This window comes from Triticum dicoccoides, chromosome 6A (assembly GCF_002162155.2).
Source record: "Triticum dicoccoides isolate Atlit2015 ecotype Zavitan chromosome 6A, WEW_v2.0, whole genome shotgun sequence".
NCBI lineage: Eukaryota > Viridiplantae > Streptophyta > Magnoliopsida > Poales > Poaceae > Triticum > Triticum dicoccoides.
In genome coordinates this window covers 571,276,053-571,288,686 of record NC_041390.1, presented here as the reverse complement: position 1 = coordinate 571,288,686, position 12,634 = coordinate 571,276,053, and the positions used below count along the sequence as shown (strand labels likewise).

Genomic DNA, 12,634 nt, shown 5'->3' with positions numbered 1-12,634 from the left:
TAACTTAAATTTCGCTATAGTTAAACCTATAGTTAAATTTTGACCTAAATGCAAGGGTACCGTACTTGTAAACCCGGAGTATGTATCAACCACGATGAGTAATTTGGAACGGAGAGAATATGTAGTATGTATGTACAACTTTCCCATAAACGTGCTCAGAGTAGAGAATTTGGGAAGAAAAGAAGGAGAAACGAAAAGGGAAAGAAACAGGCCCCTGAGCAGAACACGCACAAGTTGTTCCTCGGAGCTTCCGCGATCGCTCCAACGGCTAACTCAGCGTCATCACGACGCCGTCTCGCCCCGCGTTCCGACCTCGACTCACTTGCCCTCCCCCCGGTTAAGAACTTAAAAGTGACGCGCCCACCGGGACACGAACGCGCGGCGCCCTGCCACCACAGGCACACAGAAGAAAAAACAGGGGAGGCAGGCGACTTAACCCTACTCCCCCTGTCCCCTGACCAGAGGAGCGGGCCCCCTTTCGATGGACGGGGCCGCCCACGTCGCCGGCGACTTGGCGGAGGCCGACAGGGCCTCCTCCTCGGCGTCTTCCACCTGCTCGGCCTCCCGGCGCTCCCGGCCGCACAGGGGGATTCACCTGCGGCGGCGCCGGCCGTTGTCCGCTCGGAGAGGACAGGGCGGCGACGGCGACGGCGGCAAGGGCGTCGGTGACGGCGTGCAGGACCTCGCGCTGCCGCTGGGGATGTCCTTCGCGGCGGTTCTCGCCCAGGTGAGCGTCTCCTCTTGTTTTTTTGGCGTCTGCTGTTGTTCCTTGATTGGTAGGCGGCCGAAAGATCCGATTTTTTCGCCCCTCCTGCGGTTCTGCGGATTGTTGCCTTCGAGCATGGTCCCTGGATTGCTAATTTACTGTGTTGTTGGGGTTAATTATGTGCTCCGTAGATTCAGAAAGAACCTGTGACCAATTGTATGGCAATGGCTAATTTGGCGACGTTTTGTAATTAAATTTGGTAGGAAATTTGCAGCTCTTAACGAAGTCCTCAGGAGTTCCTCTGTCTCCTAGGAAGTACAAATACTACTCTAATTCTTTTGGTAAACGTCCAGAAACATCTGATACGGTGGAAATTTCTAGTTCTTTTCGATGTTCCAATTAATTCAAATGATTGCTGTGTTGTGTATTTGTGCAGTTCATGAAATTTTGAATAACATACACCGCTTGGGTCACCGTTCAGAACAATTGTGGTACTAGTAGAATGGATAGGCTAAATGTTAAATGGGTGGTATCTGACCAGAATGGACTATTCTGGTTTTAATCTGGTTTTCTAGTGCCTTAATTATATTTTTCCATAGTATTTTAACTGTACATTTTTTTTCAAACAGATCTAATCATAAAATGCTAAAGAACTGTTAAAAAAATGCTAAAGAAGGCCTGAATTACAAACCAAGCCAAAAAAAACAGGGCAAACCCCCAAACCAAGCAGCAATGGAAAGCCAAACAGTATAGCTAAAAACTGCTAGATAGAACACCAAAACCCCTAAGCTAGGCAGCTACGGTCGGTCTTGGGGGCACGTGTGGTGGGGTAACTGACAAGCGCTTTCCTTTGGTGTACAATTTGTTGAGAAAATGTTTTTCTGCAGCATGCAGTGGAGTGTTACCACATGCTGTTACTAAGCACGAAAAGTTTCTCAGTGCATTGATTTTTGTTAATGTGCTTCAGTACAAAAGCGATTTATTTATTTATTCCGCTATTATTTCCCTAGTCAGACATCTGTGCAGTCTGTCGTACTTGCGGTTTTGAGGTTCACGTGTTTATTAAGGAAGGAAACACAAAATTTTGTCAGGGTGCTGCTCGATCAGCGCATCAATAATGCAAACAAATATTTCCATTTTAAGACTAGAAATAACCTATGGGTTCCATGATTTGATAATAAATACCCATTTTTATTACTTTTGAAGTCTATCCTTCAGCATAATGCTGTTTGACTTGGTGCTTTCAGTGGTTAAGGCTTAGTTTGCGGTTGCTGAACTGTACTGCAGTGAACTTATTTTTAGAACCTATTGTGGAAAAATAGCCACGAAAGAAGAAATATTTTGGTTAGCCAAACAGTTGGCAAAAGTTGGTAGTACAAACAAAATTATCATAATCTAGCGCAATGCAAAATGCAGAATAAGAATGATTTCTTTCTTTATAACTTTAATTATTTTGGAAATTGGAGCATCAGCATCCTACTTGGTGCTGATATGTATATCATATAAATTAACATCTCAGTATTGATTTTTTTCTAGTTGATTGAGCCCACTGACATATTTGTCATGATATTTATAGATATGAACATCTCAATATGTCTTAATCGATAGAGTTCGCTCTCATATTTTTTGATTTATCATGGTCTAGTAGAAATGCATTCCATAAATATTCAACCAAACTTAACTAGTTACCAAATAAATGTAGTGAAATTATGTGCAAGTTGGAAAGCCAGTAGTAATCAGCTGCTAATGCTCATGTGTGTATGTGTGATGTGTGTTCTCAGAAGCATGGACTAGGCTTGTCATTGTAATCTTCTTATTCAGTAATTAACTCTTCTGGGGGAAGAAATTTACTAGTTACAATACTTAGTCCTAACTCCTGAATAACAAGAACACATCTTTTCCACTATAGGTTCTGAATAAAAGCGGCGGTTCTGGAAGCAGATTACAACCTGATTTTCTTTCAAAGGTGTGCACTTCATATCTCGTCTTTTTACTCTTTTCGCAAGCGATTGCTTCAGATAGAAATTAACCATGAGTCCTTAACACTGAATTTGAATGCAGATGTGTACCTCAGCAGTGAAGGAGTCCTTAACAAATGTATGACTGGTTCAACTTATTCAATGCTCTGCTTCGACTGGTTTGGTATATCTGACATAACTTTTCTGTAGATATATGGAGACAGGTTTGATAGTTTCATGGGAAACTTTGAGAAATCATTTGGCAGTACACTGAGGACCCTTCATCTACTCAACGAGGCACCTGCCTGTGAGCAAGATATCCCTCAATCTTCTCACGGTGATGGTAATCCTGTGGCTGAGACCAAATTGAGTGGCGCTGACTCACAAGGCCCGATACCTGGTGTCCAGCAGAATACACACTTGAATTCCACGAATAAGCAGATTATTCTTCACACGGGTGTCAATCAGCAGCTGATTCAGCTACCTCGTAGCAGATCTAGTCCAGAATGTGATCAGGACATCCTTAATGTATTTGAGAGATCTCTGAATGAGCAAGTTCGTTCGAATGAGCTCAAGGAACTTGAAATTGGGCTTAATATGAGGAAGTTGCAACTAAAGCAATCTCATTTAGCTCTCAGCTCCTACTCACACATGTTAGAGAAGATCAAGATCTCTATGGGATTTCAGAAAGCTGCTTTCAGAGAGGAGAAATTAAAGACTCAAATGCAGGACACGAGACATGCTGAACTCCTCAAGAGGCTTATAGATATGCTTCTGACAGCAGTAGTTTTTATGTCTGCCTGTTTCGGATATGGAACGTATATTTATTCATACCAGCGGATAACCGCTGTTACTGCAGCCTGTGCAGCTGCTTCAAAGGTATGCGCCATTGTCTTTGATCACCATTTAATTACTAGGAATTATTATCGAAGATAAGCTCATCTCCTTTCTTTTATCATGACTTGTTTTGCAGGAGTCCAAATCTTGGTGGATGCCAAATTCTGTATCAGCTTTCAACTCAGGATTGCTGTTTCTTAGATGTCACTTGATTGCAGCAACAAGGATATCATTTGGCATGCTGATGATTCTTTTGATCGGTTGGTTGATATTCCAGCGTTCTGCAATGACAGGACCCAACATGCCAATAACATTCAATCTTGTGTTATTGGGAGGTGTTTGTGGTTTTGTTGGAAGGTTCTGCGTTGACACACTGGGTGGGGATGGAAATGTTTGGCTCGTATTCTGGGAGATCCTTTGCGCCATCCATTTACTTGGAAACAGCTATCCATCTCTTCTATACCGTGGTCTTTATGGTCCTATTTCTGTGACGCACAGACCCAAGGCTCTCGGTTTGCCATATTGGGTTCGCCGGTACATATTCTACGCTGTGCTGTCTTTGATCCTTCCATGCTTGGCTGGTTTGTTGCCGTTCGCATCTCTATCAGACTGGAGCGAACACGCAGTTGAATATATGAAGTCCAGATTCACTGGAAATGACATTGAGACTTGAGAGACCAGATGTGGCCATTAGCATGGGAGCAGAAACTTCAGAAAATTCGTCAGGCAGAACAACAATGAGCGCATGCGCCAGGTTGGACCTGTTTTCTGAAGATGAAGTCAGTGTAGTAGGAGTGTCATCTTCTGGCCTGAATCTCCCTTCCTACTTAGGTGAACCAGGTTTTGATGGTTGTGCTCTTTTGTCACAACCGTTATGTAATTTCGCCTATGTAATTTCTCCCCTTTGGGAATGTTCAATACATCATCATGAGGACAATTTAGTTGTCTATATGTTTTATGACTCCGATGTTGTGTGGACATTGCCCTCGGTGAGCTCATTGGTTTATTCGTTTGTCGTCACCAACATCATGCGTTGTTCAACATATTTTCATTTGGTTGGTCAGCCGCTGGCATATGCAGCCGTCCCGTTTTTCGGCCCGATCAGTTGAAAATTGTAAGTGTAACGCATTGATTTCATTTGGTTGATTGGTTGTAAACGGTAACAATTTCATTTTTTCTTCTTCTTTATCACCTGTAAATTGTAATGTTAATGTATCTTATCTTGTTTTTGACAATGAGAAATCTTAAATTATCGATTTCATTCCAGTGTTTGCCATCTCATTTGGAGATGTTTGTGTTAATTTCTATCCGGTTTGATGTTTCAGAATCTGGGCAGTTCCTATGACAGTGGTCTACAAATCGCCATCTTGAAAAGGAGTACGTTGCATGTACTTGGATATGTGTCAGATATGCGATACGGGGATACACCCGATACACCAATTTTCTAAAAGCTAGGGTACATGATACATTTATATATGTGTTAATTACTAGAAATATGAAGAAAAAAAAAGAGGAACATCCATGTCAAAGCATGCGTCAATAGGACTAACCCTCCTTTTTTTTCTTGCACTTGGTCCACTTCCATCAGTTTTTTTTAGGGATGGTCCACTTCCATCAGTTGGCAGTGGGATTTTCCTAGGTTTGTTGCTCTGTCTCAATCAATGCATCGACTCTCTTTTGCTCACCTTTCAACTGAATAAGAACATTGATAGTCATCTTTTGACATAAACTCACCCCAATGTTGGGAATCTTCAAAAGGTGCGCTTTTGCTCTTAAGGGGATTTCACATCGCACGAGGGTTTTCACGTATCCAAAATGTATCGCAGCAGTATTCTAGGAGTATCAAAATTTATTATCTTTAAAAAAATCAAAAAATCGAGGGATATGTATCAGGGCAGCATTTGGCTGGATTGCGTGCTTTCTAAAGTATCCGTGCAACGTAGGAAAAGGATAGGAAAGATTCAGCAGCACTTGAGAATTGAAGAGTTGGGCAGGCCAGGCGAGGGAAGATGGTTTCTCAGCCGTGCAAGCTCATGGCAGTGGCCATGTCTCCCTCTCTCAGCCTCACCTCACCTCTCCAAACAGGCACCCAAAGCTGCGCCGCGGCTCATCGCCACGACGAGGCGATCAGAGGGTGGGTCTCCTTAACCATGGTGCTTCATCTCCTTCACGAAATCGCAACATTTTTTGACGAAGAAACTGCAGCCAAAACATTCATGTCCAGTAGCTGAACCGGGGAAAAGTTGGCTTGGCACCAAATTCAGTAGTTGCCTAGCCGGCATGTTCACCATCGCGCAGTGGCCAGCTGCCGCAAAGCCCGTGCGTTGCAGAGTCCCGAATCACAACACCCCACCCAAACCAACCGGTCTTTCTTTCAGATCAAATGAGCCATAGACTTATTATTACCAGGACGTGCCATTTTTCACGGGACCATCAAAAAGAGGGCCATTTTCACCAACTTTTGGCAGTGGTACGTACGTGCGGTCTGGCCACAGCTTCCACCCTCGCAATCGCACTAGCCGCTCGTGGATGGTGTATATGGAGGTGGATGCTAAATATACACGATCAAAATCAAAAAAGCTTTCCCAGTGGATCGTGTATCAGGTCGTGCACCTATACACGTCGCTCCCACGAGCGTACCTGGCATGGGACTAAAGACGACAGAGCCACGCTCGTGGGCTCGCGCTCCCGCTCCCACGACCGAAAAAAGCCTCCCGCTCCCGCTCCCGTTCCTCTCCGGCCGCCTCCCCAAGGTCGCCGTCGCCCCTCTCCGGCCGCCGCCCAACGTCGCCGTCGCGTCTCCTCTCCGGCCGCTGCCCAAGGTAACCATTTTTTCCTTTCTCGCGAGCGGGAGCAGAGGGGCGGCGGCAGCACGCCCTGCAGCCCGATCTGGCGGCGGCGCCGGTGCCGGCGCGCGCCCTGGTGAGAATAGAGGGCGGGGACAGGGGGCTGGGCGACGAGTGGGGGCTGGGCGGCGGAGCGGTGGGGGGAGGGGGGAGATGCAGGGGCGGCGGCTGGGCGCGCCTGTCTGCTGGGGCGGAGGGACGAGCGGCACCGTGGGGAGATGCAGGGGCGGCGGCCGGGCGCGCCTGTCTGCTGGGGCGGCGGGACGAGTGGTGCCGTGGGGAGATGCAGGGACGAGCGGGGCGCCGTCGGGAGATGCAGGGACGAGCGGCGCCGGTAGGAGATGCATAGCTCTTTGGAAGGAGAAGAAAATAATTTTTGCTTGTCAATTTGATGCCAGATTGTGGTCTAAAATAGCTGTGCATTGGTTGCTTGTAGATGGATACTGACCAAAGCTTCTTGGACACCCTTGGTTTTGGTTACACGCAAACACAACTAGAAAGTCCAATTGGAGAGCAGGCAACTCCATCAACTCAGCATCGTTCTGCAATAACAGAGAAAGGAAAATCCAACAAAGGCAAAAATTGGTCTAGTGATGAGGACAAGGTTCTCATAGCAGCATGGGCAAATACAAGTTTGGATATTGTTGGGACAGATCAAAACCGGGATGCTTATTGGGATATAACTTCAGAGTACTACAACACACACAAGGAATCATCATGGCCGAAGCGTAATGCTAATGCAATCAATTGCCGTTACACAACGATTAACAGAGAGACCTCTAAATTTTGTGGTTGCCTTCAGCAGATTTTAAATAGGCAAGAAAGTGGAAAGACTATACAAGAAAAGGTATGCGCCTTTCTTGTAATTCTATATGTGATGTGCAATATTCTATATGTGTTATGCTTATTTTAACAACATATTTATATGTGCAGACAAACGATACACACATTTTGTTCAAGGAAATGGATCTTAAAAAAAAGAAGCCTTTCACACTGATGCATTGCTATGTAGAGTTTTCGAAGTATCCAAAGTGGCAGACAAGAGAAGTTGAAACTTCTCTTAAGAAACAAAAGAAGACCATTGATGCAAGTCCGGGCACAGCCACCAATGATCCGGCTGATGCATCCTCGGTACGTACTGATGCTACCTCGATACACACTGATGCTCTTGAACATGAGAAAAGACCTGATGGTGTGAAGAGGGACAAGAGAGGTAAAGCTGATGACAGTGCTTGCAAGCTGTCATTAGAAACTGTGTGGGCAGCAAAGCTAGAGAAGGATGAGATCAAAGAGGCGGCAAGAAATGCTCGCTATGCATAGCAATTGGAATTGCGAAAAGAGGAGATTGCACTCAAAAAGAATGAGGATGCACGAAACGAGAGGGAGGATGCACGGAGATAGTTTGAATTAGATGAGAGGGTCATGCTCATCGACACAAGTGGTATGACTGATGTTCGAAAGCAGTTCTACCAAGCTAAGCAGAAGGAGATCCTTGCTCGCGGCCTAGGGTAATGTGAGCTATATGTTGTAGTTGTAAGAACTATTTACTGCTTTCTGCTAGTTGAGGACATGGATTACATCACTCATTGCATAAATTTTTATTGATAGCTGCATTACAAAGACATGGATTACTCGTTTCCAAACTTTTGCCACACATGGTCAATTAGATCAAGTTTAAGCTGATCATATTCATCAAAATTTCTAATCCGATGAGTCATCTGAATAAAAGAGATCAGTTCTTCCGCATGAGTACGAGAGATTGTGACTCTTTCTCCCATTGCCTCAAAAGTGCAGCTTTGTCGACCAGTTTGTCGCTCCTCTTCAACTACCATATTGTGCATTATGACACAAGCTTTCATGACATCAGTGATTTCTTTACGTTTCCATCCTTTAGCAGATCCACGAACAATGACAAAACGGGATTGCAGAACTCCAAAGGCTCGTTCCACATCTTTCCTAGCCCCCTCTTGCTTCTTGGCAAAAGTTTTATGCTTTCTGCTAGTTGGAGCTGGTATGCTCTTCACAAATGTTGCCCACCGTGGATAGATACCATCTGCAAGGTAATACCCCATTGTGTACTGATGGCCATTGTTGCTATAATTCACTGGAGGAGTTTGGCCTTCGGCTAGCTTTGTAAAAACAGGAGAACGTTGAAGAACATTTATATCATTCAGAGACCCTGGTAAACCAAAATAAGCATGCCAAATCCAAAGATCTTGTGTAGCAACTGCTTCCAAGATCATAGTGGGCTCGCTCACATGGCCTTTAAACATGCCATGCCATTTTTTGGGGCAATTTTTCCACCCCCGGTGCATGCAATCTATGCTCCCTAACATACCGGGAAATCCTCTTTCCTCCCCTATTGCAAGTAACCTAGCAATGTCTTCTTCATTTGGAGATCTCAGGTACTTTTCCTCAAAAACTTCACAAATTTTGATCACAAATTTCTTGCAAGACTCTAAATTAGTAGACTCAGCGGACCGGATGTACTCATCAACATGATCAGCTGCTACTCCATATGTTAGTATCCGCATCGCCGCGGTCATCTTTTGCAAAGGATGTAACCCAAGAGCTCCAGAAGCACTTCTTTTTTGCGTAAAATAATCATCATAGTCATGCTCAAGTATACCATCAGCTATGCGGTTGAACAAAGTACGCGACATCCTAAATCTGTGCATAAAAATTAAATGAGACAGGGAAATGAAAAAAGGATCAAAGCAGAGAAGTGTACTAATTACGAACCTTCGTCGAAACAAATGTTCGGGAAAGCGAGGAACTTCTTTGAAGTAGTCGTCCCACAGAAGAAGAAATCTGGCATCTCTTCCTCGATCGATTGACTGACGTCCATGCTTGGAACCGCCATGGCGTCGAGCGTTCTTCCTCTCTTCCTCCTCGTGCTTGGCGAATGCTGCAAGTATGAGTTCATCGTCGCCAGATGAAGATGACGAAGAACTCATGTCCCAAGTGGATGTGTTCATTGTGTTGCGTGAGAAACGATAGAAAAATCTAGGTGAGGAGAGAAGTGTGCTGGAAGAGGTGGTAGGAGTGGTTTATATAGATCGGAAATATGACCGTTGGAAATATAGCCGTTTGAAAATATAGCCGTCGGAATATACACGTTCTAATTTACACGTTCCACTGAAAAACTAGGAGGTGTATAATTTAACAAGGTATATATGGACGTGTATATGAAGATATACACGTCCAAATTTACACGTTCCACTAGAGATGCTCTAACAGTGTGTATAACCACCACAGGTCACCGACGAAATTCGACGGCACAGTATTCATGCCAGTGCTACTAGTGCTTTTCTTTTTCTGCGAATTGCTACTGCTGCTAGTGCTTACACTGAATGATTTGGATCTGGTCGCCTCCCTCTTGTCTCTCCAATAATAGCAGTTGGTAACTGGTAAGCCCATTATCCATATATATAGAACTCGTTAACAATATGTACTACATCGTGCGCCCTGATGCCTTTTTTTGTGAAACGTAGTACAATATCGACATACACACATACACTCAAACAAATAAAAATGCAGGAACACACTATCCATGTGAGGATCTGAGAGAGAGAAGAGAGAGAGAGAGAGAGAGAGAGACTGAGCTCGCAGGTGTGAGATTGACGAATTCACCATTTACGCCTTGTTGCCGACAGACACTTAAATAATAAAGACTTTCAATCTTGAAGTAAATCCAGAAAAATGCCAACACACCACCCTTGTCAAGTCTAAAACTTGAACTCGGATGGGCAAGTTCCACCACAAGAAATCTAACCATCTGAGCCAGGCTATGCAGTGGTCTCTGCACAAAAGTGTGCTCCGATAGCCGACACCGAAGACGCAGTGAAGTTGTGCGTAGCACTGGAGAAAGGAGTGTGGTGGCCGCTTCCAAGTGTGGCGGCCTTCTTTGGCGGCGCACGAGGTTGAAGAAGGTGATGAGGCGGACGACGTGGGCGAATGGTGGGGCCCAACCACGAATAACACCTAGTCGATGATTCAGATCGGTCTGCTGTCCAAGCTGACGGACATTATTGATTTCATGTATTGCGGGCTCACCAGCCAGGGGATTGGCCAGTTTGAGGGATGATCTGGTCTTCCATTGATGACGCTACCGGGGAATTCAACCCCTTTCCACTAACCTAAAGGATTCATAGGCTGCGGCGTTTTTGAAAAGACCAGATCATCAAATAAATTCCCGGGAGGTCATTTTGTACCCCAACTATCTCGACAAGGTCAGAACAGTGAATTCATCCATCGGGGAATTCAATCCCTTTCCACTAACATAAAGGATGTGATTGCTAGCTGGTTCATCGCCTATCATCATCATGTCAGACTCGAGGAACAAACCAGAGTCGCTCCCAAGACATTTGTAAGTGGCTCCTCCACTTGGGTCACGCACGCTATTTGTGCTGGTGCTGCGTATGGAGATCCAACGGCACAGTGAAGCGGCTATTCATCGGGAGGCGGTCGTTTGGTCTATGGGCTATATAATTTTTTAATTAAAAAATCTGAAAATATTTTTAAAATAAACTTGACCATTTATTGTACTTGTAGCAAAAAGAAAAATCCTCATTGACTTCTTTTAAAAAAAATAATGTTTTGGTCAAAACAGTGTGAATAGTGACCTATAATACTAGCAAATAAAGTTTGCCCTGAAGTCAACGTTGGGTTTGTATTCACGGAAAAAAGTATACTAGTCTTTTTTTCGAGACAAAAAAATATATAGGATCAAGGGGTATATACTAGTGCCAAAAAAAGTATACTTCTATTTTTTTTTGAATTTTTTTGTTATCATTAATTTTTTTTCTCTATATAGGGCGTATATACGCCAGGACTAAGGGGTATTTCCCCTGTTCATCGATGCTACGTGTGCCTGCGATGAAAGATTTGGATCGCTCACTAACCACACAACCATGGATCGAAGCATCGCATGTCACACCACGAGGTTTTTTCGAATAAGTAATTTTACCGGAGCCGGGATGTACCGTGTAGGATCCACCCTGTACTTGCGTTGAGATCAGGTTAGCATTTTTCTTTTTCTATGTGCTTCTTCCGCGCAGTAGTCCTAATACCACCAAATACAATTTGTCATACCTGATATCTTTTCAGTATGGTACAGTGTTGTATGCCAGGGAAGAGAATGTGAGCGAAGAGAAGGATGAGTGGCTGCATGCATATACTATTCTCTCTCTTCAAAATGAAGACTAGTATTTTATTTCATTGTGATAGTTAGAATAGTTCATAACTTTTGAAATGATTATTCGTCTTTGAAACTTTTTATAGATTTGAATTGCTCGCGCCAGGAACTTTAAAATAAGACCAATATTGGATATATTTCAACTAATTTTATTTAACCGATTTCAAGAAAACATATTTCACTCAACGAAAAGAAACATATTTCACTCATTTCACTAGTTTTAGAAAATGTACTACACTCATTTACAAAAGATAGATTTTCCTCATTTTAGAAAAAACATTACACTCAATTAAATAGGATACATTTCACTCATTTCAGAAAACACATTACACTCACTCAATTGAAATACATATTTCATATGTTTCCAGAAACTGATTTCAGTTGTTACAAAAGATATATTTCACTCGTTTCGCTAGTTTAAAACACATTACACTCATTTGCAAAAGATAGATTTCACTCATTTCAATGAACAAAGTTTACTCATTTCAAACAAATCATTGCACTAATTTGAAAATACAGATTCACTCATTTACATAATGATTTCACTCTTTTGAAATACTAAGTTTCAGTCTTTTGTAAAATATTAAAGTGAAATATGTTTTTGAAATGATTTAAATCTTCTTTTTGAAGTATTGAAATCAGTTCTTTGATAGTTGAAATAACCAGTTCACTCATTGTGAAATAAGAAATTGAAATTGGAATAACTGAAATGAGATTGCAAATATATACTCCTGGGAGTATGTACTCCCATTCTCAATATACCTCATATATGCATTAATTATACCTCTATATTATTCTCAATATACTTCATTAAATATTCTAAGATACCCCAGTACGAGTTTTGTTGAAAAAATATCATCTGCGATGTACTTTTTGTAATATACCTTTTTCACGTACAAACACATCAGTATATACGTAAACATTTAAAAATATGTAGACTCACATGAATTTTTTCATGGAACTCATTTTGGGGTATCTAATAATTACTAATGAAGTATATTAAAAATAATAAAATGGTATAAAAGATTCATCTATGTGGTATATGAGAAGCGGGAGTACGTACTCCCAAGAGTACACAACTATTTTTCTA

At 42.9% G+C, this 12,634-nt stretch overlaps 1 protein-coding gene and 1 pseudogene across 1 annotated transcript; both read left to right on the top strand.

The window, feature by feature from the left end:
* Nucleotides 1-366: 366 nt before the first annotated feature.
* On the top strand, nucleotides 367-4,479 carry LOC119318047 (protein CPR-5-like). The gene is made up of 5 exons (XM_037592555.1): nucleotides 367-727; nucleotides 2,616-2,672; nucleotides 2,768-2,803; nucleotides 2,875-3,543; nucleotides 3,638-4,479. Exons 1-5 carry the CDS (start codon nucleotides 482-484, stop codon nucleotides 4,172-4,174), a joined length of 1,545 nt encoding a protein of 514 aa, XP_037448452.1. The 5' UTR covers nucleotides 367-481; the 3' UTR covers nucleotides 4,175-4,479.
* A 1,667-nt stretch (nucleotides 4,480-6,146) lies between these two features.
* On the top strand, nucleotides 6,147-7,921 carry LOC119315999 (annotated as a pseudogene).
* The last annotated feature ends 4,713 nt before the right edge of the window (nucleotides 7,922-12,634 follow it).

Excerpts from the sequence above, each read along its gene's own strand:
- LOC119318047 (XM_037592555.1), top strand. The coding sequence starts at position 482 with ATGGACGGGGCCGCCCACGTCGCCGGCGACTTGGCGGAGGCCGACAGG. Across the intron at positions 2,673-2,767 it reads AACCTGATTTTCTTTCAAAG|ATGTGTACCTCAGCAGTGAA; the intron begins GTGTGCACTTCA and ends ATTTGAATGCAG. Across the intron at positions 2,804-2,874 it reads TGAAGGAGTCCTTAACAAAT|ATATATGGAGACAGGTTTGA; the intron begins GTATGACTGGTT and ends ACTTTTCTGTAG.